This window comes from Eutrigla gurnardus, assembly GCF_963514095.1.
Source record: "Eutrigla gurnardus genome assembly, chromosome: 16".
NCBI lineage: Eukaryota > Metazoa > Chordata > Actinopteri > Perciformes > Triglidae > Eutrigla > Eutrigla gurnardus.
This window is the reverse complement of record NC_139927.1, coordinates 3977080-4004957: the sequence shown is the minus strand read 5'-3', so window position 1 is coordinate 4004957 and position 27878 is coordinate 3977080. Positions and strand designations below refer to the sequence as shown.

The 27878-nt window shown below is 43.5% G+C and overlaps 2 protein-coding genes across 3 annotated transcripts in view; one reads left to right on the top strand and one right to left on the bottom strand.

Annotated features, from left to right (window-relative positions):
* atad2b (ATPase family AAA domain containing 2B) overlaps positions 1–20442 on the bottom strand; it is a 67201-nt gene extending 46759 nt beyond the window's left edge. Inside the window, exons 1-22 of the mRNA XM_084030724.1 lie at positions 20253–20442; positions 18031–18197; positions 17722–17753; positions 17453–17600; positions 16942–17041; positions 16697–16826; positions 16389–16532; positions 16200–16275; positions 15918–16019; positions 15719–15830; positions 14912–15027; positions 14617–14791; positions 14328–14416; positions 13454–13613; positions 11999–12089; positions 11141–11452; positions 10324–10474; positions 8901–9087; positions 8524–8709; positions 3699–3834; positions 2438–2631; positions 2184–2343 (exon numbers count right to left, since the gene is read on the bottom strand). Of these exons, the coding sequence (XP_083886850.1) occupies positions 2184–2343; positions 2438–2631; positions 3699–3834; positions 8524–8709; positions 8901–9087; positions 10324–10474; positions 11141–11452; positions 11999–12089; positions 13454–13613; positions 14328–14416; positions 14617–14791; positions 14912–15027; positions 15719–15830; positions 15918–16019; positions 16200–16275; positions 16389–16532; positions 16697–16826; positions 16942–17041; positions 17453–17600; positions 17722–17753; positions 18031–18197; positions 20253–20351 (3067 nt within the window). The 5' untranslated portion in view covers positions 20352–20442. The remainder of the gene's footprint in view (positions 1–2183; positions 2344–2437; positions 2632–3698; positions 3835–8523; positions 8710–8900; positions 9088–10323; positions 10475–11140; positions 11453–11998; positions 12090–13453; positions 13614–14327; positions 14417–14616; positions 14792–14911; positions 15028–15718; positions 15831–15917; positions 16020–16199; positions 16276–16388; positions 16533–16696; positions 16827–16941; positions 17042–17452; positions 17601–17721; positions 17754–18030; positions 18198–20252) is intronic.
* A 2244-nt stretch (positions 20443–22686) lies between these two features.
* ubxn2a (UBX domain protein 2A) lies at positions 22687–27572 on the top strand. Of its 2 annotated transcripts, none has more exons than XM_084030640.1 (7): positions 22687–22830; positions 23152–23214; positions 23506–23608; positions 23962–24071; positions 25272–25409; positions 25770–25931; positions 26712–27572. In XM_084030640.1, exons 2-7 carry the CDS (start codon positions 23171–23173, stop codon positions 26893–26895), a joined length of 741 nt encoding a protein of 246 aa, XP_083886766.1. In that variant the 5' UTR covers positions 22687–22830; positions 23152–23170; the 3' UTR covers positions 26896–27572. The 2 variants fall into 2 exon arrangements, with proteins under 2 accessions (XP_083886766.1, XP_083886767.1); XM_084030641.1 differs by having other exon boundaries at positions 22737–22872.
* The last annotated feature ends 306 nt before the right edge of the window (positions 27573–27878 follow it).

The following is a 27878-nucleotide window of genomic DNA, read 5'->3' as shown; positions in this document are numbered from 1 at the left end:
GCACTCATTACGAAGCCCATATTTGGCTTTGGAAAAGGTGCTGAGAAGGGAAGGCGCATGATGCAAAAATCGGTTCAAATTGCGAAACAAGAGACAATTAAATTTTCATGCATATGCAGCCTCTCAGCTATGGAGCATGAATTACACTGTGGGAATGTATTTCCAGTGGGGGGCTGTATGCACTTGAATTTGAATTTCCAAGTTGAAGAAGAAAAAAACCCATCTTGGAGGTTCTGTAATGTGGCAGCCTGGTAGCACTCTCCATAAGTCATTAGGTGTTGAATCTAATTACTTTTTTCCCTCACACAATGACAGCCTAATGGAACACAACAGTAACTACAGGGCCTTACTGATTTTTGATGGGTTAGTGTCGACTTATTCCCTAGGGACTGTCAGGTCACAAACAGGAGAAAACTCTAAGATAGACAGACATAGAAGAGTGAAAGCCTATCGATATTCATCGTCAGTTCTGGGGATAATCTACGGATTGAGTTTGGGGTTAAAGGGATTCTTTGAAGTTTAGGTGAATTCACTTATTTGATTTAGTAATTCTACTATCTTCACCTCAAGTCAGGTAACGCGACGCCACAATCACTCTCAAACAGACTGTATGTAAGAAGTAGACCTTGTGTCCCCCATTGGTTTGTGGACGTCAGGTTTTGAAGCTTCACTTTACACACAACACTGAGGTTGCCACCTGCTTTCAAACTATTTTTATAATTAACCATTTAACCGACAACAAGAATTTTGACAAATTAATGCTCTCAGTTCAGCAGTAAAAAAAAAAAACTCAGCAGAGCGGCTTGTCAGGAGAATAGCTGGTCCAACTTAAAGTGAACATGAACCGGCTATAACGTTACTGCTGACTTCATACTCATCACACACACACACACACACACACACACACACACACACACACACACACACACACACACACACACACACACACACACACACACACACACACACACACACACACACACACACACACACACACACACACACACACACACACACACACACACACACACACACACACACACACACACACCCCGCTTGCAATAGACCCCGACCCGACACAGACACACAGCTGACAACCCAGCAGCCAAACTAATGATGCATTGATGACCTACTCTGAAAGTGGCTGCATGCGTCCACCGTATCCTGTTTCGTGCATGCGCTGCAGCCAGTGATCAATAATGTATTTACATTTCATACATGTTTATGCATCGTTTATCACAGCAGCTGGTTGTGCAAGTATGCAACACACATTATCTTAACTTTTAATGATCGGTAAACGGGGGTCAGCTATCCTATTTGTATCCCTGAACTAAATCGCAGATTGTCATGCCCTATCTCACTCCGAGTAATAGTTCACGCTCTCAGGAGCTTTTGTATGTTATATTAATGTTCTTCTTATTTCCTTCGATGACGACAGAGACCAAAAGAGTAACGTTCAGTCACAGATATAGACTGCATTATTGAAATCTGCACGTTTTGATGCTAAGCCTCCAGTCTCTTCTCCCAACGACTGGTGATTTTTCCCTATTCTTATTGAACTGTTGCTCAAAAGGGTCTTTGTGTTTTTCTGCCCTTTGTGTTGTCAGTCTGGTTAAAAACCATTGTACGTAGTTTTGTACAAAAAAAAAAAACCTTTCATACAACATCTATTTGTAAAGAGAATTTGCTAGTTGCTACAACCTCAAAGCATGAAAAACAAATTAAAACAAATATAGAGTACACAGTCATGTGAGGCCAATAAATCAAGTTTTTGTGGCGAGCTGAAACCTTTCTACAGCAGTTTAAATATTGGTAAATCATATTTGGTACTCTCATTTATCGTGCACATCCAGCACAGGTTAAATATTCCCCTGTAAAGCAGAAACTTAAAAATCAGGGTGACATTACACTGTGACTGCAACCTGCAACTCACATCTTCAGCATAAGACATCAAGAAGTCTCTTTCTGACCAAGTCCTGGATGCAATGATCTGTATTCATTTAATCTCTATGCATTGATAAAGCGTTTAAACATGTTGAGCCTATTTTAGCACAAAATACCAGCTAGTTTGAATGTAATGTTTCATTAAATAATTTGCAGATCATGTACAAATTGGCCAATTTGTTATGGACACATGCATGTGAATTGTGTTATATGTGTGTGTGTGTAATTGTCCTCCTCACCTCCAGGGTCCTTGTCAGGATTGTATTCTAAAGCATTACTGGCGATGAGGTCGACGTCGGCCAAGAACTCCTTCACTGTCAGATACTGGTGGGTGTCAATCTTGGTCATGACAGTCGACAGGTCCATGGGCTGCCGGATAACCTCCAAGTAGTCTGACACCTGACATACAAAGTTCATTTAAAAAAAAAAAAAAAAAGGGACTAAAACTGGATTTGTCAAACTGTGAGTGAGATGTGGAGCCATTCTTATTTACCTCGTCAATGTCAACCGGCTTGCTGAAGATGTTGAATCTCTTGTCGGTGGCCAGGCGCTTGGTCACATCCCTGAGAAAGAGCCTGAGTTCCCGTAGTGTGTTCTCCTCCTGCTCAGCCAAGCGGTGCTGCTCCTCTGTTGACAGGACTCTGGGGCCTGGAGCCTCCGCCTCTGGCAGTACCTCTTCACACCTCTCTGTTGGGGAAAAAACAGAGGAGTACACTTGCTAAACATAATGCATTTTTCACGCAGCTTCTCAGATCTCAAAAAAAAAATCTAACACCTACAGAAAAAATAAAGAATAGTCTTGCAGTTACAAAAGCAACGAAATAGAAAAGGACTCAGGTGGGCAAAATCACAACACCAACTATGCAGAAAACATTAACACACAGCTAGCATATTGGTTGGAACATTCCAATCTCAAACCTGACTTGACCGTGTCCTTGTCATCATTGCAGATATACACCAACAGAGACTCACCCCAGGTATACAAAAAAAAAAAGCCTTTTAAGATTCTTGCAGCCACTTCCCAAACACAGGTTTAGAAAAGCCTCTGGACTACGACAGAGTGATGAAGCAAGGAAAGCAGATATCCTCTCCTCCTCTCCCAGGGCACCGGTCCTCACCCAAGGCATCTGCCGGCATCGTTAGGAAGGCTTCACAGCACCTCGGGCCGCTTCGCTCAACTCGCAGCAATCCAAACCCTGATTCTAATTATGGCTAATAACAACCAGGCCCCTCATAGCAATTCCTCTCCCTGCATTTCTGTCAGCCTCTCTGCTGGAAGCCCGAATGCTGTCTTATTCAGGCAGGAACCCCTGAAGAGCACTGGGCGAGTAAAACGAGGGACCCCTGCTTCGCATCAATGAGCAAACCGAGGTTTAACACAGAGCATAATTTCCATTTGAAAGCCCGGCTGGACAGACATATATTGAACCCGAATATGGAAGGGGGGGTAAAGGGGGCGCTTAGAGGGATGGATGGGGATTGCTCATTTTTATGTATGCCAGGGATAGAGATGTCCAGAAAACACACACACACACACACACACAGGATGATCTTTTAAATACCAATGAGATAACATCTGGTACCTTTCACTGGATATAAAAAAATAAAAAAAAAGAGTGTGGGAGAGATTGAGACCAGAGCTCACAGGGGAAGCAGCATATGTAGGCAACACTGCCCTCTAGGACTGACAGCAGAGATGAGTGCTAACCGCCTCATGCTGCATGTGTGTGTGTAGAGGTGAATGCAGTAAATACCTGCATTCCTGAGGCGTGGCGGCGCCCTGGCTGCCTGGACCAGCAGCAGGTCAGAGAAGAAGCTCTTCCTGTCCTCTTCTCCGGGTGGACACAGCGTCACAACCTCCCCGTAGTTCCTCTGGAACATACTCCTCACCTAGAATAAAAACATTTTAATAAGAATTAGCCATCATGTATCCCTCTGCGTTAATACTATTAAAAGACACAGATGGTTAAAGCAGGGAACTTTTCACTACACACAATCACATTTTTCAAATTGTATTTCCTGAATCTTGATGTGATCGTTCTGATAATGTTTGTTACATAATAGGTTGCTTGTGCCCGTTTTTATGAGCAACATGAAAGGTAAAGCACGACTGAGCACAGCAGCGTTTAGGACCGCATGAAGAGAAGAAATGTTTTATGTCCACAATAATTGCACCAGTTGCACAAAGGGGGGTTTATGTCTTTTCTTGACTGATAAAAGGTGATACCCGATCAAAGCAAATCTTCAATGAATGACGCATCACCTTTTACATGCAATCATTTATGGCTGTGAGCCCAGATGTACATTTTAAGCTTTGAAGACATTTAAAATATGGATTGAACAAAAGGTAAATACAAAGAAGGCAATACTGGATAAACACACAAAACATAATACATTTGATTGCAAAATAACACTTAATAATAATTCAGTAAGTGTTTAAATCGGGAAGAATGGCAAAATCACAATAATTCAACTTCAGTATAGACGGATAATTAATGTGTGTATCCATAAACGCATCAGCTTTGTAAAGACAGATACAGTCTCATATTTTCAATAATAATGACCATGAATCTACAACCAAAAAATAAGGCACGGTGTTATCCTGCAACTAAATTGCCACTAATTAGCATAATGATGTGATAATTTAATATAGAGTATTGTCAGAGGAACACATGAGCCTTATTCCAGCTACCTTAATTTCTGGCATGTGTCTATAGTGGGGCTACAGGGGGCTTCAACGATCCCAGTCCACCTCCTTGATGGAGCTCAAGGCCACTCCCAACAGTAAGCCCTGTTGCTGACGAAGCACCTACTTCTCACTTTATATCTCCCCCCATCTGTCTCTCACATCGATTCTCTCCCTTAACCATGACAAGTTTGTTCTCCCGTTCTCTCTGCATTGCCTTCTGTTCTCGTTCTGTTCCTCTCTCTAGATTTTGCACCTTCTCCTCTGATAACAGGAGAGAAAAGGAGGAATAGAGGGGGGGAAGACAGCCAAAGTGTATGTAGCACACAGCGGGTAATGAGTCTCAGTATTTTTCATCATGATCAAGGCTGCAGGGGTGTTGACACATGGAGAGTTAGCGGCAGCAATGTGTGGATAAATGAATGCTTAAAGAAAGAGGGAGGAGGTAGAGGAGAGAGACCTAAATGTACAAACAAAATTGGGCATGCCTGGCTGAGTAGAGCAATTGCAAAACAAAACTGGACACCTGTTCTGCTAGCGTGATCAATTCTTAACTGCAGAAACGGACTTAAAAGCAAAACATATCTGTCAGCCTGCCTAGCTCTGCCCTCCATCTCTATCTCAATTTTCAGAAGAAGAAGAAAAAGATCCCTACTGCAGGTATAAAATGAGATGACTGTCAACACAGCTTGAGTGAAAAGCTCTTCATGTAATCCACAGAAGCCGAGACACCTTCGCCTGAATGAGAAGGGTCTGAAGATGACACCTTAATGACTCCGAAACGAGGACGACACAAAGGAGTGAGAGAAAGGTTGATAATGAAATCTGCACAGAAACGTTCACACTAAGGTGACAAGTGAGTGAGGGTAAGATGGAGCACGAGATAGTCCGGCATACCGGTGTAGCGACAAGTATTGCGACAAGTTGGCGCAAGCTGATGCAAGCATTTGATATACAATATGACGGTATTGATTTTGGGGCATATATTGTTTAATAGGTTCACTATATGACTGGGGATGTGATCCAAAAGGCATTTTTCATTTCAGCTCCACTCTAAGGACGTCCCATCAACCTGGGCCGGAAAGAAAAATACACCCTGCCTGAGTCACTATGAAAGGGGATTGAAATGATGCCACTTTTTGTGTTTGTGCAGTTATTAAACCTTAAACTTTAACAAGATTTTAATTGGCAATAATGAAGAAAAACAACGTTTTTAAATCCAGGATAGTATGGTGAAAAGGCGCTGGCCGACGTTATACTGGCCTGTCCTGGTGAAAGCAGAGCGGAGGCAGAGCTCCTGATTTACCGCTCCATCTACATTCCAACCCTCAGCTATGGTCATTAGCTTTGGGTAGTGACCGAAACAATGAGGTCACGGATACGAGCAGCCAGAGAAAAAAAAAGGAGCTCAGATTCGCTCCTCCTCTGAATTGCACGGAGTCAGTTGAGGTGGTTCGGTTGTCTGACTCGGACGCCTCCAAGTTGCATCCCTGTGGAGATGCTGCAGCTCTTCCGACTGGGAGAAGACCCCAGGGCAGGCTGGAGAGATTACATCCCAGCTGGCTTCGGGAATGCCTCGGGATCCCCCCCAGAAATGAGCTGGTGGATGTGACTACGGAGAACGTGGTCGACCTTGTCTGCTGCCACAAGTGAACCCACAAAAGCTTCAGGAAATAGACAGCGACAACTTATTTTCCTCCTAATTGGGGTGCAAGCTGCCAAACAATCAGCTAACTGAATGTTATCGACTTATCATGCGATGTATGGACAGGGTTTGTTTGCATGAGAATATCATACCATTATAAGACCTGGACATGAGTCCACAGAGGCATTGCATCTCTTATTTTGGTTGTGTGTTTTTTTTTTATTATTTGATTTAGCATATTTTAATATTTAATACAACAATTTCCCCTTTCTAAATATTTAAAAGAATTTAAATGGAACTGCTCTTTGAAAGGATATATTTGCATTATTATGCTATTATATCATGACTATATCAGTGGCATAAAACGGTCTTAAAATGACAATAATATTTAGTATCTCAATTATTTCTGGGATAACATAACGTCCTACAAAAGGCATATTAATTCTATTACAATGCCTCAAAAACCCCACATCCTAAGGAGCGTTAGGCGTTAAAGCCTTAATGTCTGGTCGGACACTATATCTCACTCCAACTGCAGTTAAATTCACATTTACAAAATCGCGTGTTCTAGCAATTTCCATGGGTCCTCCGCCGAGAAGGAAGTCAATCTGAGCAGAGTGAGCGGCTGTTTGGGGAGGGAGGGAGGCTGTGTAGTTGGACCAAATCCTGTAGTGTCAGTTTTGGCTGGGGAGGGATGCTGCCTCTTCCCTGCTGCGGTTTGGAGCTGAGACAGCAGCTGTCACTGTGTTCTTGGTGCCAGAGAGTGAAACAACACTTTCAGAGATAGCCAACTCACTTACAGCAGCACACACACACACACACCACACACACACACACACACCACACACACACACCACACACACTGCAGGATGATTATGCTGAAAAGTATTTTAACTGAATTTGTCAAAACTTGCTGAAAAAAAGCTACTTTTAAGACAAGAGATAAACAATATAATTTGATTTAAAAATGAGTCCAATTGATTAACGAGACAAAAACTAATTAACGTACTCAACCTCAGCAAAATTAACTCATGCAGCAAATAGTCTGTGAATCGTACTCCGAACTAACAGCGCTGAAATAGGGAAGTGCACACGGGACACAAGCCAACAAGGCCTAAGGACAGACTTGATAGCCTCATGCTGCCTCCATATTGAACTTGGGCAAACCATTTGTCCCATCATGAGCTTCCCAATTTTCCAAGCCACATGCTTTGTGTTCAGTGACCAAGGAAAAAAGTAATTTGATGAACAAAGTAATTGCCAATCCTACATGGTTTCACCTAGCATATAATGAATAGCAATCTACCATGTGAAACAGAGGCTGAAAGGTCTAGGGGAGGGGGGGATTAACTCACTTTTCATACTTGCTAATCAACTAACAGGGTGGAGTACAAAAAATATGCAAAATGCCTTAAAGAATTGCAGGGAACTATCAATCAGGCAACAAAACAAAGGCACGTCAAATTAAACAAAAGGGGAAAAAGTGGCAACTAAAACTAAAGAGGCTAAAAAGGAGCTTAGTCCTCAAAGGGTGCAACAGCCCAGGTGCCTCAGTCCTAATGAGAACTACAGAGCAGGAATCATCCCGAGGGCCTAGCTCTCCTTGGAGCGCAGCCAGGGTTGAGGCCTTGCAAAATCAGCAGCCACACAAGTATAGAAACAGAAAAAACCCTGCACAAGCATATTGATATGGGTTGTGTGTGTGTGTGTGTGTGTGTGTGTGTGTGTGTGTGTGTGTGTGTGTGTCCGGAGATATGGAGGCTGCCAACCACCGTAACAAATTACTTCTGTTGCCTGACAAGAGAGGACCCACTTCCTTATTTTTATCCCTCTCATTTTTTACCCTCACTTTAACTCAAACCCTCCCTCACAGCCTATCTCACACACACACACACACACACACACACACACACACACAACGGGTGGTCTGATGCTGCTTTGGCTTTCAGAAAGAATAATAAATCCAACAGGAAAGCAGGAGAAGCACCGGTGGTGATCCCCACGGTAGAAAAGTGGGCAGTGGGATAAATGACAAGACGAGGCAGATGGAGCCAAAGAAGAAAGAAAAAAAACCCCTTTGACTCATGCTTTACACACCACATAAAGAAAAATGACAGGGTAACACACTCTCTCTCTCTATGTCTCACACACAATGGAGGCAATTCCATCAACCGCAATGTGATATCACAGAAAAAGGCTTGGAGGTAAATGTGTCAGCACGGCTAGGCGTGTGCACGGTAGTCCTCACCTCGTCAGACAGCTGTGAGTAGTGAGTCTCGGCTGTGGCGAGGATAAGGACCGGGCTGAAGGAGGGCACGTCATGCAGCAGGGTCAGGAAGGTGCTCTTCACGGTGTCACTCACCGTCTCCCACCACTCTGAGATATGCGGCATGAACACCACACTGGGCACGCTCCGCCGGGCCTCCCGGAAAACCTGCAACCACACACACACACACACACACACACACAGGTCAAACACACATCATCGCTTATATCTGAATGAATAAAAGAGAAGTACAAATATAGTACAAATTGCTTATTCTGTCCAGACTTTAACCACCTTTGCAACAGATGGCCTGAAGTGAGCTGGATGTGTGTGAACGCATCGGGGTGTGTGTGCAATACCTGAGCACAGGACTCCTCTGGCGTCTTAGCGCTGACGGAGTAGAGAGTGGGCAAATCCAGGCGGTGCACCGGCAGCTTGTCCAGGTGGTGCAGCAAGGCAGGGGCCAAGTGGGAGCTCTGTCCTGAGCCCGGGGCCCCGGCCAGCATCAGGCGAGGCCGGTACGCGGTGGGTTGTTGGAGGGCAGATCTGGGAACAGAAGGGAATTCTTAGTAAGCATCCGTCACCGTCAGTCAGAGAGCATCGCTGCAGCAGTGTTTTCAGTAAACGCTGAAGACACTTCACTACTTTTCTTGTCTTCTGTCAGGCTGAAACAATTCAAGGACAAATTTAAGTACATTAGGGCTGCCACTAACCACTTATTCTCCATCGGCTATTTAAACAGATTAGTCGATGGATGTAATCAAATCCAAAAAGATCTAATTAAACTCTCAAATAAAGATTATTTTATATCCACTGACCCGCAGGCTTTGTCATTGTAAATAATGCAACACAAAACCCAAAGATGTGCCAACCCTGAGATCTTAAATATGGAGTACTAAGAGTATTAAATTATGCTTCACCCATATTCTTACAGCCTCGATCATTTTTCGACAAGGCAGAATAAATCGCCATAACGAGCTGTGTGACTGGGGGGGAAATTGGCTATTTTCCCTGCAAACAGGATTTCTAAAAAGGTAGCAGGCAGACAATTTTATGGTTTATACGTGTAAAGAAGTTAAAATATTGACGATGACTTCCTCGTTTATGTCCATCTCGAACACAATAAAGACTGATTTTGCCTCTTCTGTCTCACAATGAACTTTGACCTGGAGTAAACCTTGTGTTCAAGTTTGAGAAGCTAGAGAACGAGCTGCAGAAGTGTGTTACAGTTGCAAACCTCTAACTTCCGACAAATTATGTAGACGCCCTCCCTCATGTATGGAAATGCACAGGGCCTGCAGCATGCAACACCACAGTAGGTGTATGGAAGGTCTGTGTCTGTAAAATGTTATTCCTACTGTGCTTCTTGCAAGTTGTAGGTAAGCCAGAAGTAGAGAGGGAGTCCTGCTCCAATGGGATTCCTCCTGTGTTATGTAGGAAACTATGTACTGAGATTTCTGAGCCTCCAAGTGTTTGATAACAAATAAGCAACTCCAGGCTTTAAAAGCATTCAGTATTTATCTACAAATGTACAAACACCCCTATTGAAGACAATTCTGTACAGAAACTAGAGGCTCTAAAACCACATAATAGCTTCATGAATGGTTCCAGCAAATGAAAAACTCTAAATCATCCAGTTCCTTCCTCTCTCCCCAATTTCTGAATGGAAACAGCAATTTCAAAATTGCATGACAGCTTCTTTTTTTTTTTTTTCATTTTTATCCTCTCCTCTGATCGACTGCAGCTGAGGGTTATGTAGAAGTGGAGCTCACGAGGACTCACGAGGAGAAATGGAGGAAGGGTCTGTGCGTTGCAGGAGAGGAGAGCTGACTCTTTGGGGATGCAGAAGGGTGGACTTCATAGATGGAAGCCGAGTGTTCCTCATTGTCATCGTCGCTGTACAAGTCCTCTTCGAGCAGTTGATTGTCACCGCCTAGCACAGAGAGGAACACCGACTTAGACAGCCATGCATTCCTGGCAACTCAATTTTCCTTAAGTTATTTAGGACAACGGTAGCAAATGCACTTAAAAGTTTGTTTCCACAAAGTTGAATCCTCAAAGCAGCCCTAGAATTGACATTAATGAGGTCATTTCACTGAAAAAAGTGAAAATAAAAAAAGAGCACTGGCTTATTAGGCGAGATGTAATGGGCACTTAAGGCGATGCAGCAATCTGGGAAACTCATGTCATTATTGGGTGCAACTCCCGTAAGCAATCTCCCACTGGTCAAGTGCTGCTTTGTGGCTAATCTGCTGTAAACAATTCTGTTGACTAGAGTGGGAGTTGAGTTAGTGAAGTGCAAGCAGGATGACTGGTTATCCAATCTTTGTGCTATCACCTCTGCATTCCCTGGGGGGAATGTTTCATCACACTCCGTGTTCAGTGTGCGAGGGTGATGCTAAGCACTTTGTTAATAAGGTGGGAGAAAAGGGAAACAAACTCAATCAAATACTACAAAGCGGCGACGGTGAAAGCACACTAACAAGTGAGAGAGGTGGCGAGGGAGATGAGAGAAAGAGGCAACCTGGGAGAGGCAACATCCAGCAGCAGGAGAGTGAAAACAAATTAAACCACGGGCAGCTGGCTCCCAGATCCCTACCGTGTGTGTTGTCCCTGTCAGTACACTGAGCATGGGGGAAGACTCGGAGCAGAGCTTTGAGCAGCAAGGAGAAAGAGCTGGCCAGCAGGGGCCTGAGAGTAGGGGAGAGGGCTCGGCCGGGGGGAGCCAAGGCCCTCTGGGAGGCCGGGACTATCGTCCTCATGGCCTTGCTGAAGTCGCAGGGCCCGAGGACGATGGAGGTGACATCCAGGCTCAGTTTGACGCTGCTGCCGTAGATCTGGGGGTAGCGGCGGCGCAGCGCCGCCAAGGCTGCCTCTGTGCAAAGTGCTTTGACGTCAGCACCGCAGTAACCTGGAAGCAAGACGCAAAAATGAGTTGGTGATTGGCTTGCCTGAGTTTTGGCTTCAATAAGGTTGTTTTCAAATGGCACAGAGAACACGGATGCAGTTTAAAAAAGGAGCATCATGCAGGAAGGTTACAGAGTGCAACCTCCTCATTACATTTACATTTAGGGCATTTAGCAGACTCTTTATCCAAAGCGACTTACAATAAGTTTTGTTCTCTCTCTCAGAAGTTCTCTTGTGTGCATAGCGTGTAGGAGAACTACAGTTATTAATCCGTAAATGCAAATGGCCTCATTTGCATAATTTGTGGTACCTCGAACGCTGCCTAATGCAAATTTGCATGTATTTGTCTTTGCATTGACTTTGCATACAATAGCGGCGCATGAAGAATTTGCTTTGTGTAACAAAAACACAAGAAATAGGTCATTATACACTAAAGAAAATGTATTTATATAGATATTATATATTTTATCATATTCCATTTCTGCCAGTACATCCCTAAATGCTGCACACTGTTCCTTTAAATCAAGATGCACACAGGCGTCACTCTTACCGACACATTTTTCTGCAAGTTCATCTACAAATGGCTCCGCCAATTTGGGATTCCAGTCCCGTGTGTGAATCTCCAAGATGTGCTTTCTGGCCTTGAGGTGGACGAAAATGAAAAGAGACGCAGAAGAAAAACAGAAAACATCAGTAGATGAAAAGACAAGTCCAGTGTAGTCTAATAAGAACAACATGTCAGAAAAACATTGGCAAGGTAGCGTGTTTAAACACCATCGTGGCTGCCACAGCTAATAAACGTAGTTAAAGAAATATATATTTAAATGGCATGTTACTAAAGAAATAAAAGAAAAAGCATGACACAAAGCAGGGAAACCACATTAGAGGTATCATAATTAGAAATTACTCACCTTTTCTCTATCTAGATCTGACAACAGCAAGAGAAAGATCAAAAAAGGGAATCAAGTGCATGAGTGAGCTCAACAGTGGGGCATTGTCTCCACAGGAATCTCCTTTGATGAGTAGACATTAAGACCAAAGTGGTCTTTGTCGTGAATCAAGGGTAACATTTTTCATCATCTTTCATCACATCTCCCTTTCTATTCAAAAGACACAACTGAGCCAGATTCCATGCAGGTTTTCTATCTCGGGCAATAACGAGATGGAGCTGGAGTTGAATTTATAGAGAGAATTACTATTTGCACAAGGGCAAGTTTCTTTTTTCTTTTTTTTAAATCAGTACTGGGGAGCTTAACCAGTAATGTCCTGCACAGATTAGGCTTTCAATACCAATGATCCCACTGTGAGAACAAACGATGCAATGCAGCCCATTAGACGGGCTCGATGGAGAGGAGACGCCGTTTATCTGACTCACTTGTCACTTGTCACGCACACGTAACACGTTTCTTTGTGTGTAGCAGGGGAACAACGGCAAAGTCTCCCCGAGTGCAAGTTTAAACCAATCATATCAGCACGGCAATAATTCTTATATAAATGATTTTTAATTTTCCCAGAAACATAATGAGCATCTGCTTTGCCGCTCGCTTGTTGGATCAAACCATCTAACAGCAAGGAAAACAGTTGAGCAGACTCTTATAATAGCCGGAGGGCTGCATGTACCAATTTCCACAGCACAACACTTATGAGTGAAAACACCAATTACTTTTACATTATACTGCGACTCCAGCTGGGTCTGCATGTTGTTACGGCATCATATGTACAATAAGTCCTCCGATACAGAATATTGCATTCTGTGATGTCACGGTTGGCCAGCAGATACAAATTACGTGGTGCAACGATAAAACAATATCATGTTCAATGGCAGTAAAACTGCAGTAAAACTTCTATGTGTAGTATGCAATCTTTTAGGTATGCCAATTAAAAAAAACACAATGAAAAACGCACTGAAAAAGCATGCACGGTGAAAACAAGACTGTGTGTGTGTGGTTTGAGTCAATGAACATGTGTCCAGTGTACACAATATTGATGTGTCAAACTGTCTCACCTTCTTGTCGGGCAGGTTGAACAGAAACTCCCGGTCAAAGCGTCCAGGCCTCCTGAGTGCCGGGTCGATAGAGTCAAGTCTGTTTGTAGCACCGATGACCACTATCTCCCCACGACTGTCCAAACCGTCCATCAAGGCCAGCAGAGTGGAAACAATAGAACTAGACAGGAGAACAAGAGGGGAATGAATGCGAGTACACATGCAGACACTTACAACGCGCAAATACTTTACCGAGATTGAGACAATATTGACAAGACTCATGAGTCGGTAGCGATCAAATAAACAAAGACATTATTTCTGCAAATAGACCACAGACCTGGTCTATCAAACACGCATATTGTACAAAACGGTGGGGTAAAGAAAATATTAACCGTTCCATTTCCATCGTTGACTAGTTCTCCGTGCATGCATTTACCCAGCAGGCCAGAAAGAGGAGATTTACATTTCAGTTACAGAAATTGCATTTTCTAGATGGCAACCATTTCCGCAAGGATCAACCGCAAGCTGTGCGTAATAGGATATTTCCTCAGCTGCAGTTCATACTGAAAGGGTCGAAATCACAAGTGGCATTGTTGTGATTTCTCATTACCATTGCTATGGCTACACAGCCAAATAAACACAACACATGTGGACTCAAGTGTCACCGAGGTGAAGCAAGTTTAATTCCAGCCAATTTCATCCAAAAATCTAAGTTGCGGCGTCGTGCCAGGCGTATAAGAGGAGGAAAAAACACACCTATTGGCAAGTAAAGCGACAGCAGCAGTTTAGACCAGCAGATGCAGCCGTGCCAACGTACCCGTAAGTAAGAGCAGACTGTTTCACCGCTGCATGTCACATCTGTCAAACTGTTTGGGTTTTTCTTAATAAGCCTTACCTGTGGATCTGGTCTTGCCTGCTGGAGCGAACAGGCGCCAAACCGTCAATCTCATCAAAGAAAATGATGGATGGCCTCATCAGGTAAGCCTGAAAAAAACATTATATTCACTGAAAAACATCAACGCTGGTTTCAGTTCACCAGAATAAAAGAAATACGGTTTCTCAAAAAGTGAAGCGATGATATTAAGTTACAGCTGAAATTAAAAACTTCAACCAGCAGCCACCGTCCGATCCATCTATCCGATAACTGCCTCCGACCTCAGCGGTGGGCTTCCTCGGTGTCTCACCTGGTCAAAGAGGAGGCGTAGCTGGCGTTCTGATTCACCGACCCACTTGCTGAGGCAGTCGGCTCCTTTCCTCATGAAGAAGGAAACCTTCCGGTCTCCCTGGCTGCACTCGTTGGCGAGCGCCCGTGCTACCAGGGTCTTCCCTGTTCCTGGGGGGCCATAGAACAAACACCCTCTAAAAGGGAAGGGACAGCAAAGAAAGCCACTTCAATGTCTGTGTACCAACACAAACATGGTCAGCACATTGTCAGGAAATTACAAAAAATTCCAAACCAAATAAAGTAGTTCTTCTCACCTGGGAGGCTGAATCTTAAACTTCTCAAAGATCTCCGGATAAAGCAGAGGGAACACTACCATCTCCTTTAGTGACTGGATGTGATTACTGAGGCCACCCACGTTGTCAAATTTCACCTGAGAAGAAAAACACACATTTGTAACATTCACTAGGCCTGCGGGATATGAGGAGAATCTGCAATGTGCAATAACATTGGTCCATATTACAATGACGATAAGGCATGCAATACATAAAAGAATATTAAAGTGTTCATATTGGCAAACTAAGCTAAGCATTAGACAACTTTTGGCTTGTGTAGCTGAGGGTTACATTGTGCCTGTACTTATAAATAAAATACTAAAATGGAGTCTGTTGTCTTCTCCGAGATGAAAACAACTTAATTACTCCAACCTTGTGAACAGCGCTCCTTCCCTTCCACCCTTACCGATAAGTTCCCTGAACACAAACTCTGCTTACTAGAGGGAACTTAAGTTATTCAGCCTTCTCAGAGGCAGCTCATTAAAAGAGCTTGCACTTGTTTGGAACTATTCTGTATTCGCCGAGCTAGAGCTGTAAAACAGCAGCGGGGGATGAGAGACTGCAGGCAGAGCAGATTCAAATATTGCTTTTCTACAAGTTTACATGTATATCCTGAAGAGTTACACAGTTGCATATTCATTGGTCAACATTAACATTCACCTATGAAAACTGATGATCTCCATTCAAAGAGTAATCGGCTCAGAAATACTTGAACACTTCCAGAAATGTCAGGGCTTAAAACGGTGCTGCTTGACAGCTCTTTGGTATTTTTCAGCATTTTCCACTCACTGAGCTATCAAGGTTCATTGGATCCACATCAGCCAAGCTCGTACCCACTTTCACCCGATCACGCAGCACCCCACTAGCCAGGTCTTCTGCAGTCAGGTTCATGGGCAAGCACCTGTGGGTGGGGGGCAAACAGGATCGATTTCACTTTGTTCAAAGCAGGAGGTAACACAGAGGAAGAAAGGAGGATTCAAAAAGGTACCTGTTCCTGGCGCGGGTCATGCTCTTGCTTTTCCTCCGCTCAAACCGCTCTTCGTCAGAAGACGAGGTGGTGTCACTGCTGTGAATGGCGTGTTTCTTTACTCTGGAGAAGTGAGAAAATGTAAATTCAGTATCACACCATTACTCAGTCACATTCCCAATGAATGTGTATAACCCCAGCTCAGTTCGTGAGTCATGGTAGTGAACAGGCTGCTCAGGAGTCACACATTGTAATGCATTTAGCATCAGACTTGACTGGAATCGGTCACAAATTTCCACCAACCGTATATGGCTTCTTCTCGCTGGGGATCTGTGGGTGTCAAAAAGTGAGGGGTTGCTCTGTTTTCTGTTCACAGGCTCTGAGAAAGCAAACACAAGGCAACATATGAATTACACACATGCCTCTAAACTTGATTAAACTAAAAACCAAGCCGAACAAAACGTATGTACAATTAAAAACATCAGGAATTACCGATAGGTGGTGCTTCATATCTCTGCACCGTCTTCCGCTGCCTCAGGTTGTACGGCCGATCATTTTCTTCTCCCGCCTCTTCTGCTTCATCCCCTTCATCGTCTTCATCCTCTGCATCCTCCTCCTCTTCCTCACCGTGAGAATCTGAAAGTCACAAAAGGCAAACCTCAGGAACTATCACATTTGAGCTTTACCAGAAGTATACTAAGCAGTGGACTGAATTCAGCTAAAGCTGAGCCGGTTCATTAACTTTTCATGATCGCCATCGCTCCACTGATTCATAAGTACAACATTAGTAGGAACCTGACCTTCCGTCCCTTCCTCCTCTTCATCCTCCTGCTCGTTTTTGCTGAGGACTTTGTGGTGTGTAGGCATGCTGAAAGTGCTCCTGCGCATTGATTTCCTGCGTTTCACCCGGGAATACATGTCCATGTTTTCCTGAGACAAAAAGAGGGTCTTTACGACATCACTTACATTCACAGTGGCTCATCCTGCCGTGCAGCAATGAACTCTTCTAGCTCTGGCTTGTGTGTAACAGCAGGGACACACTCACCTCCTCAGTGTCGCCAGTCCACATGCGAAGTCGCTCCACCTCACGGTTCTGCCTGATGCTGCTGATGTTGTCCATCTCCTGAAGGACAGCCTCAGCAGTGCTGCACACACAGAATACAACAGAATATCACAAACTGAAGGCACAGAGGAGCAACACAGGTCAACAATGATTGTCTCATATGGTGTATACGGTGCAGTCTTGTTTGAATTATGCTGGTAAAGTTCCTTCATCTCTAATTTGCGGGTATTCACATTCATTTTAAGTTGACATGAGTGTATAAAACTGATGGGAACTACTGCACAAATGTACAAATACTTGAAGCACAGATTGTGCTGTACATATTGTAGATACGCTTTGTGAAAGAAGCACATCTGACAAGTATGAGGAGTCCAACATGTCCCAAGATGAGTACATTACACTCCGACCAATAAAGTGATCTCCACTTCCTGTTTCTCTTGAGTTAGAAAACAAAATAGCAGAGGAAGGTAGTTTTCGGCTGTGCAGTAGCTACCTGTTGACCAGCTGGTCAAACAGCAGGCTCTGATTGAGGTGTTCAAATTTGCTCTTCTTCCCCCGGCAGCTCCTCTTCAACTCCACGTGGCCGTTCATGTGAGAGTGATCTCCCCCTCCACTCTGCTCATTCCGGTGACTCAGATGGGCTGCAGTATCAACACAAATTCAATTAGAAAGGCAATGCTTTATAAGTGCATGCATATTCAAATCAAAATGTATGGTTTTTCAATTAATTCATTAAACAAATCGGAAAAACAATTGCATTACCGTGTCCATTTTGCATTATGCGAGAGGACAACCTAGAAATAACAGAACAGAGGTGAACATATTAATGCACCGCAGACAATTAATCACACACACTGTTTGACTGTTTTCCTGATTACAATACATGAGGTGAGAAGAATGAGATCTGGCTCGACAGCTAGCCCCGAGGAACGTTTGCTTATTTCAACTTTGTCTTAACACAACATTACATTTCTGGCTTGAAATGTTCTAGTCTATCATTGTGCAGCACCAAATTTACACTCTCATTCAAAAGGGAACTTATGATGAGTGACACGAAGGCCAGCAGCTGACCTGGTGCGGTAGGTGGGAATGTCCCAGCTGACCCTCTGGCCCTTGGTCTGAGGGGACGGGGAGGTGTCACTGGAGCTGGGCTCGGAGGCGATCTCCCGCCGCGTCCGCTTTGGAGGGGGAGCCAACCGCGGGCTGCTGGGACTGCTCACATCGCTACTGGGCTCCTTCTGTCGAACAAATAACAAAATAACACACCAATTTCAGAGAGAATGCAACAAAAAAAAAATTACAATCAGAACACGCAAGCAACAGAAACAGAGGATGCCTCGTCATGTACTGTGACAGCCCTTCGCAAGTATTTGCATAAAACATTCAACCCGTCAATCATTGCATGAAGCCAAGAATATTAAGCATTAATAAAACGCCAAGCATGAACAAAATGCTCACGTAAAAAATAAAACCCATGGCAACGTAAAAGACAAAAAAACAAGAGCTTCAAATGGCAAAAGCAGAATAGAGTATTGTGATTGAGACAAGACACGTTGTACCAAAACTCATCAGTGCGTTCCTCAAATCATAACACCAAGCAGACGTATGCCCTTGATCTCACGCCCCTTCGCAGCTTAACTTCCCTGCTGATGTGGGAGCATATCTCACTGTTGTCATAGGCAACTGTCTGCACATTTCCACCAAACAGGTCTGTCTGTCTGACTGACTGGATGGAGGGAGATAGCTGCGGCAGTGCATAATGTATTATCATCATTCAAAAGCAAGTGGCACACACAAAAAAAAACATTCAATTTGAGGACAAATATCTATTAGTTTACCCTATTCGGTGTGTAGTGTCTCCCCTTAATATATTACTTAATTACAGTATGTGTGTGTTAACGTTTACTTCAGTATTCATTCGTTCTTAGTCTACAAATAACTTTTAAGTTTAAGTTTCTATTTTCCACTCTTTATCTGCAATGATATGTTGTGGTTTCTTTCTTTCCACAAATGTAATTGTAAATCGCGTTGGACTTCTGCTAAATAACCTAAATGTAAATGTAAAAGTTGATTACATTTTATGGAAAGTTTTGTGCAGACAGGAAACTGAGCCAAACATGGGTGAGAATTGAATGTACACACAAACAACCTGTGTGTTTGGAAATTGTGAGAGTGTAAAGTTTATCACCCTAATGCCTTTATTTAATAACAGGTCCCATCACCATGTGTCAGTGCGATCCACAATCTTAATTTATTGGATAAACAATTCAGTATAAAAGTGTACCCCCCCCTCCCCTTTGCCAGACAGCCCATTAAAAACTCAAAGACTGTGCTGTTGACTAATCAATAAATTATCAGATCAGTTTAAGTGCTTTAATCACCGTAAATAACGCGGAAACAGAGAACCACTCGCCACGCATAACCGCAATGTTTACATTTTGAGACAAAGGCTGTCAGACGGATTGTAGGTCAGTCGATCAGAGTAAAAAAAACAGAGCTGATAATTTACTGATTTTCCAGTGTAACGTCATATTGACACGTTTAAAACTTTATTGTAGAAAGTCTTTTTTATGGAGGGTGGGGGTCTTAAACAGAAAGTTCACTAAGTTCAGTTACTAAATCGGGACTTGAGCCAGCCAACTGTTTTGAAACCTGGGACTCCCTTCCCCCACTGTGAACCTAGCTTGTCTGGCTAGCTTATCCCCCTAGCTAGCTCAACTAACATATTATTTATTTGTATATATCTCTTTACATTTGAGTGAAATAACTACGTGAATACATCCAAGGGGCTGGGTGAAGTTAACGCCGAATGCCTTGTCTCAATGTCGGAGTTGTCTTTATCTGGAGGGCTAATGTGTGGAGACAACGGTTGAAACAAGTCAGCCGGGTAAAAAAAAAAAAAAAAGCCAAACACAAAGGGAACTCAACTTGAGCTAACACCGCTAGCTTGTCATTTTGACAGCTGTGCGATACGATCGGGACGGGTGACAAGCGCACGAATCGCTGCGATCAGGAGTGTTGTTGTGTACCTGCGTGACTGTGTGGGTGTCAGGGTTCGATACCGCTCGGTGTACTTTGCTATGGACGACCCCCCTGTTATGGTGGGAGCACCTTGTTGAGGCCACGGCTAACGAGCTAGCGGTCGCTAGCCGGGCTAGTGCTTCCTAGCCGGGCTGAGCTAGCCTAGCCGGGCTAGCGCTACCTAGCCGGGCTAGCGCTACCTAGCCGGGCTGAGCTAGCCTAGCCTAGCATAGCTAGCTCACCGGCAAAAAAAGATAAAGAAACCGGCTTACATGTTCCTCAGAGTGACTCTCGTTTCTCGACGACGACCTAGTCCTGGAGGAGATGAAGGGGCCACTCCCCGTGCGTGAGCTTTTCCTTGTGTTCACCATGTTTGTTTGTCTTTTCCCCCCCTTTTACCTGCCCTTACTGAATCTCTCAAGCCGGCTCTAAAGACTGCCTCAGTGAGCGCAGCATCGAGGCGCCATTTCTCTCTCTCTCTTTCTCTCTCTCTCTCCCTCTCTCTCTCTCTCTCTCTCTCCCTCTCTCTCTCCCTCTCTCTCTCTCTCTCTCTCTGTTGTCAGGTGCATTTGCTTACGCGCATATAATAACACACATTAACATACTATACAAATATCACAAGGAACATAATAATCAATAAAAAAAATGATTATGGTGCAATTTTATAGTGGGGGGATATTTACAGTAAATATTGGTGATACTGAATTCCATAAATAAATAAATAAAAACTTAAATAAAGTCGCCCCAGTAGGTACAATGTGTGATCTTAAGTGGAAAAAAGCTAATAAATATAGTGTTAGCACACTGGAGTACACGGTGTTCCCTTGCAGCAGTGGGACGCTGGTTTAAAAGCTGGCAGAAAAACAGATGGAAGTGGGCAGATCCACATTTGTGGATTACATAATGAACAACATGACATACCATAATATAAGTTCAAATTCAACATTTTCATGTGGTTAAAATACCCGATGTGTTTTTTGTTGTTGTGCTGTTTTTCCGAGTGCAGAAGGAAGTTTGAAAGCTTTGTTCAAACTAGATTTCCCTTTATGAAGTAAAAGTGACGTTTAACTGCAGTTTGCCAAGAACTTCCCAGGGTCCTCTACACGGCCCCTGTGGGATCCCTTGACCCCAGTTAGGGGAACACTGCTGAAACCCCAAACCTGTGTGCCATAGAGTGTGTGTTGCCTCTTCTATTTCTGGCTTGAAAGAAGATGCAACCGTGCCTTTTGAAAATTAAAATAAAAAAAGCAAAATCTTTTATATTTTATTATGTTTGTTTAACACATGATTTAAACTTTTTTTGTAATTCTCAAGGATATAACTACACCAAAGTTAATGGTTTATGCTGCTTTAAAAAAATGTATTAGTACATTTCAAATGATGGTATTTCAAGAAACCATAATGGGAAAATACCTCGAATGTAATTGAGCAATAAAGGATTTGTTTGACTTTTAATTGGTTGTGAGGAGAGAAATCACTTATAATCAGCGAGTAAAGTTTTCAGTTGCATTGTTAATTATGCATACAGAGTGTTACATATTCAGTGAATAATTAATGAATGCATGTTTTAATGAATTCACTCTGACTGATGCACACTACCGTAATATCACACGTGTGGTAATAGTATCTACTCCTAATGGCCAATGGGGGGCATAGCACCGTCCCTCAATGGAACCCTTCATCTACTGGAAATATTGAGTTGTGAAATATGGACTCGTGGTGTGAAGAAAGAATGAGTGATAATGTGCTCGCATGAAAATATTAGGTGAGACTATGTAATGTAACTGTGTCAACAGTCTGGATATAAACAGTAGGGTGTTGATTAAAAACACACAGGATGATAATATTATACAGTCCAGATGTGGCCATTATCCCACTGTACCCCAGATGGGCTATAAGAAGATTACAGGGAATGTATAATTACTGCAATGCAATTATGGAATTTGACAGCACATATCATAAGAGCTGCGACGATGTCGTTACACCCATCGTGATGTGAACTGTGGTGAAAAGGAAACAGGACATCGCAGCTGGAACATAATCATGTAGGCTGAGAGAAACGTAGGACAGACAGGCAGACACACAGACAGAAAGAAAGGCAGACAGACAGACACACGGACAGAAAGAAAGGCAGACAGACAGAAAGAAAGGCAGACACACGGACAGAAAGAAAGGCAGACAGACAGAAAGAAAGGCAGACAGACAGACAGACAGACAGACAGACAGAAAGACCGATTGATAGACAGACAGACAGACAGGCAGACAGACACACAGACAGACAGGCAGACACAGACAGACAGACAGAGAGACAGGCAGATAGACATACATACATACATAGACAGACAGATTGATAGACAGACAGACAGACGGACAGACATATAGAGAGACAGACAGACAGCTAGAGATAGGCAGACAGACATACAGACAGGCAGGCAGACAGACAGACAGAGATAGGCAGACAGACATACAGACAGGCAGGCAGACAGACAGACAGAGATAGGCAGACAGACAGAAAGGCAGACAGACACACAGAAAGAAAGGCAGACAGACAGACAGACAGACAGACAGACAGACAGACAGAAAGAAAGGCAGACAGAAAGGCAGATAGACAGACAGACAGACCTTTGCCACGCTATTTAATACCGTACCATCACTGTCATTCGGTTTCTATTTGTAAGACAGCAGTATGTGCTGAGCTCAGCAGCAGCAGCACACTTTCACTACGACAGGAGGCGTGACAGAGGAGTCGATTTACGGCACCCTCTGACGTCATGCACATTGCTCAGCAGAAGAACTTGTGGCGGACGCTGCAGATGTGTAGCCCGGGATCCAGCGACCACACACGGACTGGTAAGCACCGTCTTCACCCTCACCTCGAACACGCGCACGCAGGTGAGCACGTAATGTGTTTGTGCACGTGTGTGTGTATAATCCATGTTGTGATACACACGGGCGAGGAGGTTCCGCGTCGGTGGTGGCTCTGCGCGCGTCCGTGGTTCCTGCGTCACGCCCACTTACATAAGTAACCATATCGCTTGTTTGTCAACACGCAGCGCATTACATACATGCACGCGCCGAACCGATGAGCCAGTAAAAGGCTGCGTGTAATCATCTTAGAGAAAACTGCGCCGGGGCCTGGTGTGACGTATGTTTTGTCCACTTGTTCGTCAGATGGAAAGCGCACGACGTCATGAAAGAGATTGACACTGTGGGGGGCGGTAACGATGGAAACTGGTGAGTGAAAACTAATATCTTTTTCTCTCTACATAAAAATCCCTCATATTTCAGTGGAACAACTTCAATCAATATTTGTCCCTGATATAAACAATACTCAATCACTGGTTGAATTGATCAGCAATCAATCAAACTGGTTGGTCAAGGAGATCTTTTATTGTTCTAATAATATTTGGTAATAACAATGCCACTCTAGCACTATAAAACCTGCGTCTGCTGGCTGGATTCAATAATATATCTTAAAATGAGCTGAATTACACCATTGTCTGTTTTTCTTTCTGGATCCGTCAGTGAGGAGGACGAAGACGAGGCTCCGATGAGGCGTAGCTTCTCGGTAGAAGACCTCCTCGATGAGGTGGAGAAGATCTGCTACGATGCCTCGGGGACATCCAAGGTGAGCTTATTCTAAGGGGCCACATGTTTGCATTCTGCAGCAGGAAAACCTTCCACTAGACATCTTCTCCATAGTTTAAATATGTAATTAACTTAAAATAAAGACTAAGAATGAATAAATATTGTTGTAAAAGTTAACGCCCACATTACTCAATCAAACTGATAGATATCACCATGAAACTTCCCCAGTTGTTTCCTTAACGAGGAAGCATATTATTGAATATGTGCACATTTAGTAGTGACATTACGGTAATACAGTAAGTGCAGATGAAACCCACTTAATTAGCACCCATGTGGCACCCGGAGCCTTCCTTCAGCACATTCAGGGATCTTTAAGGTCGGCCTTCGTTCCAGGTGGAGATGGTGGTGCGGCTGTGGAAAGACGGCTTCACCGTAAACGATCAGGAGTTTCGCAGCTACTCCGAACCGGAGAATCAAGACTTCCTGGACTCCATCAAACGGGGGTGAGTGAGAGAATATCCTACGGCTCTTAGAAGCCCATCGACTAAGATTTTACAACCTTGTATCGCAAAAAGACCATCGTATCTTCAGCTCTGATTCAGTTGAATGATATCGGTCACCTTTTTTGGCTCTAAAATAACCTAATTTCCTCTCACATTTGTTGATTATAGATGGAGGTTCATGCGATGGTTGGATATTGCATAAATTCTCTTGGCGATCAAAAGCAAATAACAAATCAGAGTTGTTATTATTACTCTGTTGTTTTTATTGCGGCGTTCTTCATCACTATGATTGTAATGTTTCTGTTGGCCCTGAGTTGTATTGAGAAATAAACTACCCAATCTTATTATTCTTATTATTTTTAGATAAATAATCCAATAATAGCCCTTTAATAATACTATAAACCAGAATTATGGGGAAACTACATTACATAAACACCATTTCAGTTTTCTCTGCTTTGCTTGTTTTCCATCTCTCTCTTTTTTCTTATTTATACAAGACCAGTAGTATGATTAAATGTCAGGAGCATAAAATTGATTTCTTGCCCTCATCTATTTGCCAAAGCCGGTGTCCAACCTGAAATATTCCACCAGGTCGGAGAACGACTGCAACGCCAAGTCTTTGATGCATGTTTGATCACAGACCATGACTCACTGCGTTGGTCCAAAATAACCATTTTCCAGGTTAGGTTTTGCGAATGAATTAACCAATTTTAAAGGAACAATGTGTAGCATTTAGGGGGCTCTATTGGAGTAAATGTAATATAATTTGAATGAGCATGTTGTTTTTTTTAGTGTATGATCACATAATTAATAAATGACACGCTTGTCACACGAGAGAAGTTTCAGTTGGCTGCAATCTGCAACCTCACCACTAGATGCTGCCAACATGGTGTTACACTTTTCAATAAAATACAAAAAAACCCTTTAAAGCTCCACATTACAGGTTGAATGTACATAGTGTCTACATGCAATATATGCATAGAGTTTATGTAACGAGAAAGTAACATCACGTCTTTGGCCTGATCTTCCAGTCAAACCACATCTGTCCCCAAAGGGCAAATTAGCAGGAAAGTTGTCCTCCAGATCACAACCAGGCAACATGAGCTAGATAAACATAACGCTCATTAGTGCTAATACGTCAAATCAACTGATCTGACTTGACTCTAAGCTCCATCTTTTTTCTCTTTTTTTTTGCCCCAGGGAGCTTCCAGCAGAGTGGGGCAGCAGAGCAGAGGAGGAGGAGCTGGAGGTCAGTGTGGAGGATCTGACGGAGGAGAATTATGTTCCCAGGAAAAAGGCCTTTCACCCCTTCAGCGGCCGAGGGTACCGACTGGGCAGGTGAGGCACTGCTGCTCTGATTATAATACCAATATAAATGTTATAATTAAAAGTGTTATGATTTAAATGTGTATCATTAGAAATAATAAATAATACTCTTGAGTTTCAACATGCTATACCACTTTGTGCCACTAGGTGTCCCTCTAAATCCAGGTTTCAGAACACCCACATGAGCAAACAGACTCAGAATAGATTTCAGAGCCTGTTCATAACCTCACTGTATGAATAATAAAGAATATATTTTATGTGGGATTTTGTCTTCCTACACCAGCTAACCATAACTTCTTAAAAAAAAAAACACAATGCTGATTGCATGCAGGTCTAACTGAGTGTATTCATCTCTTATTCATTCCTGTCCAGTGTTGCGCCCAGAGTAGTGGCTCGGTCGCCGTCCGTGCACGAGGACGGAGAATCTCCTCCTATTCCCATGGTAACACTAGACCACGCCCTTCCCGTCACCTCCCTGCAGATCTGGTTGGCCGACGGCCGGAGACTGGTGCAGAGGTTTAACCTATCGCATCGGTGCGTATCACAAACCTGCACATCTGAGCGCGACATCGCCAAACGATCTGGGGACCCAGTCGGCTATCTGTCTGACCACTGGGGGGGGGGGGGGGGGGGGGGGGCAAGGGGGCTATATGTGGGGAGGGGCGGGGCTAAATCCAGAGAAAGTTTACAAACCCACAATGCACCTGATACAGAATATCTTGTCTTCTACACGTGAATGCCGAATGTGTCGACTGAGATCAAGCATAAAAATAATCCATACAGTATATATGAAAGTCAGACTGGGGGGGGGGTTATATTCTGACACTTTGCACCGCTGCTTTGCTGTTCTGTAAATCCCATAATCTCCAGCATCGCGGCAAAGAAGTAGTTCACGGGATGACATAAGATTTGTGTTTGTTTGAGGATTACGTAATGCTTTGTTCTGGTCTGCTGGAGTTGGAAGGCATGGTGCATGTTATATATCCCCCCCCTCCCGCCACACTGCATGGGGCTGCAGAAAACATAATCTGAGATGTAGCAACGGAGTGGATCTATAAAATCCCCAGAGAGGGATTGCGTAACTTGGGATGCAGCATTTATATAACAGGGTTAGCTGAAGGATAAGGGAGGGCCGAAGCCCTCCAACCCTCACCTCGCCTCGGCGTGTGAGACGAAGTCGAAGCCTGCCATACGATCGTTTGTGTGTGCCGGGCCTCCATTAATAATGGATGCTGCTGCTCGTATAGTGCTTCAGAGAGAGCAGATGCAGCAGAACATTTTAACCACCTGTCCCGTCTCTCCGTTCCCCTCCAGGATCTCCGATGTTCAGGATTTCGTGGCGCGCTGCCAGAGGAGCTGCCCACCGTTCGTCCTGACGACGTCGGTCCCGTTCCGGGAACTCGACGACAAAGAGCTGAGTCTGGAAGAGGCCGACTTGGCCAACGCCGTCATCGTCCAGAGACCCCTGAACACACAGGCTCCGTTTGGACACTCCTGACTAAAGGGGCCCCCATGTAACGCACATAACTAACCCGCCGACGCCGTGACCCCGGGGTCGCTGTCTCAAGGCCTCCTTTAACGTATAATCTCGCTTTAATCTTAAAAAGTATGTGCTGGATTTGATGATTGTCATATGTGCGTGGGATTCCCTCCATCCTGATGGAGATGTTGTCAGTTCATCGCCGTCACAGACGCTGTCTTCTTCCTCTGGAGGACGGCGTCCACCTGCCCACACAGCGTCTCCCAAAACCCCCCAAATCCCCCAAATCAACCATTAATGTCCATCCGTCTACCACAGGTAACCCTCCCTCCCTCCCTCACACACACATGTATAACACCACCAGCACCACCCAAGTCTAAAGTCTTCCCAAACTGCACTATTTACAGTAACAATATATATATAAAGGAGGCTGATATTTAAATTTTTATCTCTTGAGTTTAAAATATTTAATAAACATACATGACTACGACTTTAAAGGAGAAAAGATCTTGCTTTTTGTGTTGACCTGACTGTTGAGGTCCAGTTATTTTTTATTTTTTAATGCTTTTTCTGTGAACGTTTGAATACATAACTAATGTTTCTGCTCTTAGCGGGAAGTTTTAATTCAGAATGCACACTGTGTTGTTTTATTGACATATCAAGGTTCAATAAAAACCCTTAACGTTCTGCTTTTATATATTTATTTTTTTTCATATACATACATACACTCATACAACATACAAACATATACATACAAAAATCCATAAACATACATAAAAAATAAAAAATACAATCAATGTACAAAAATCACTTCAAGTCGTTCTGAATATATATTTTATTTCCTTATTTGGTGTGAAACAAAACAAAATGACGTATACATTTATGTAAATATATATTTGTCCCCGCTCTAATAACTATTATTACTGTGCAGGTGTGAAGGCAGAAACATTTGATAAATGCAGCATCCATCCGTTGGGGTGATAAAGATTATTGTGGTGATT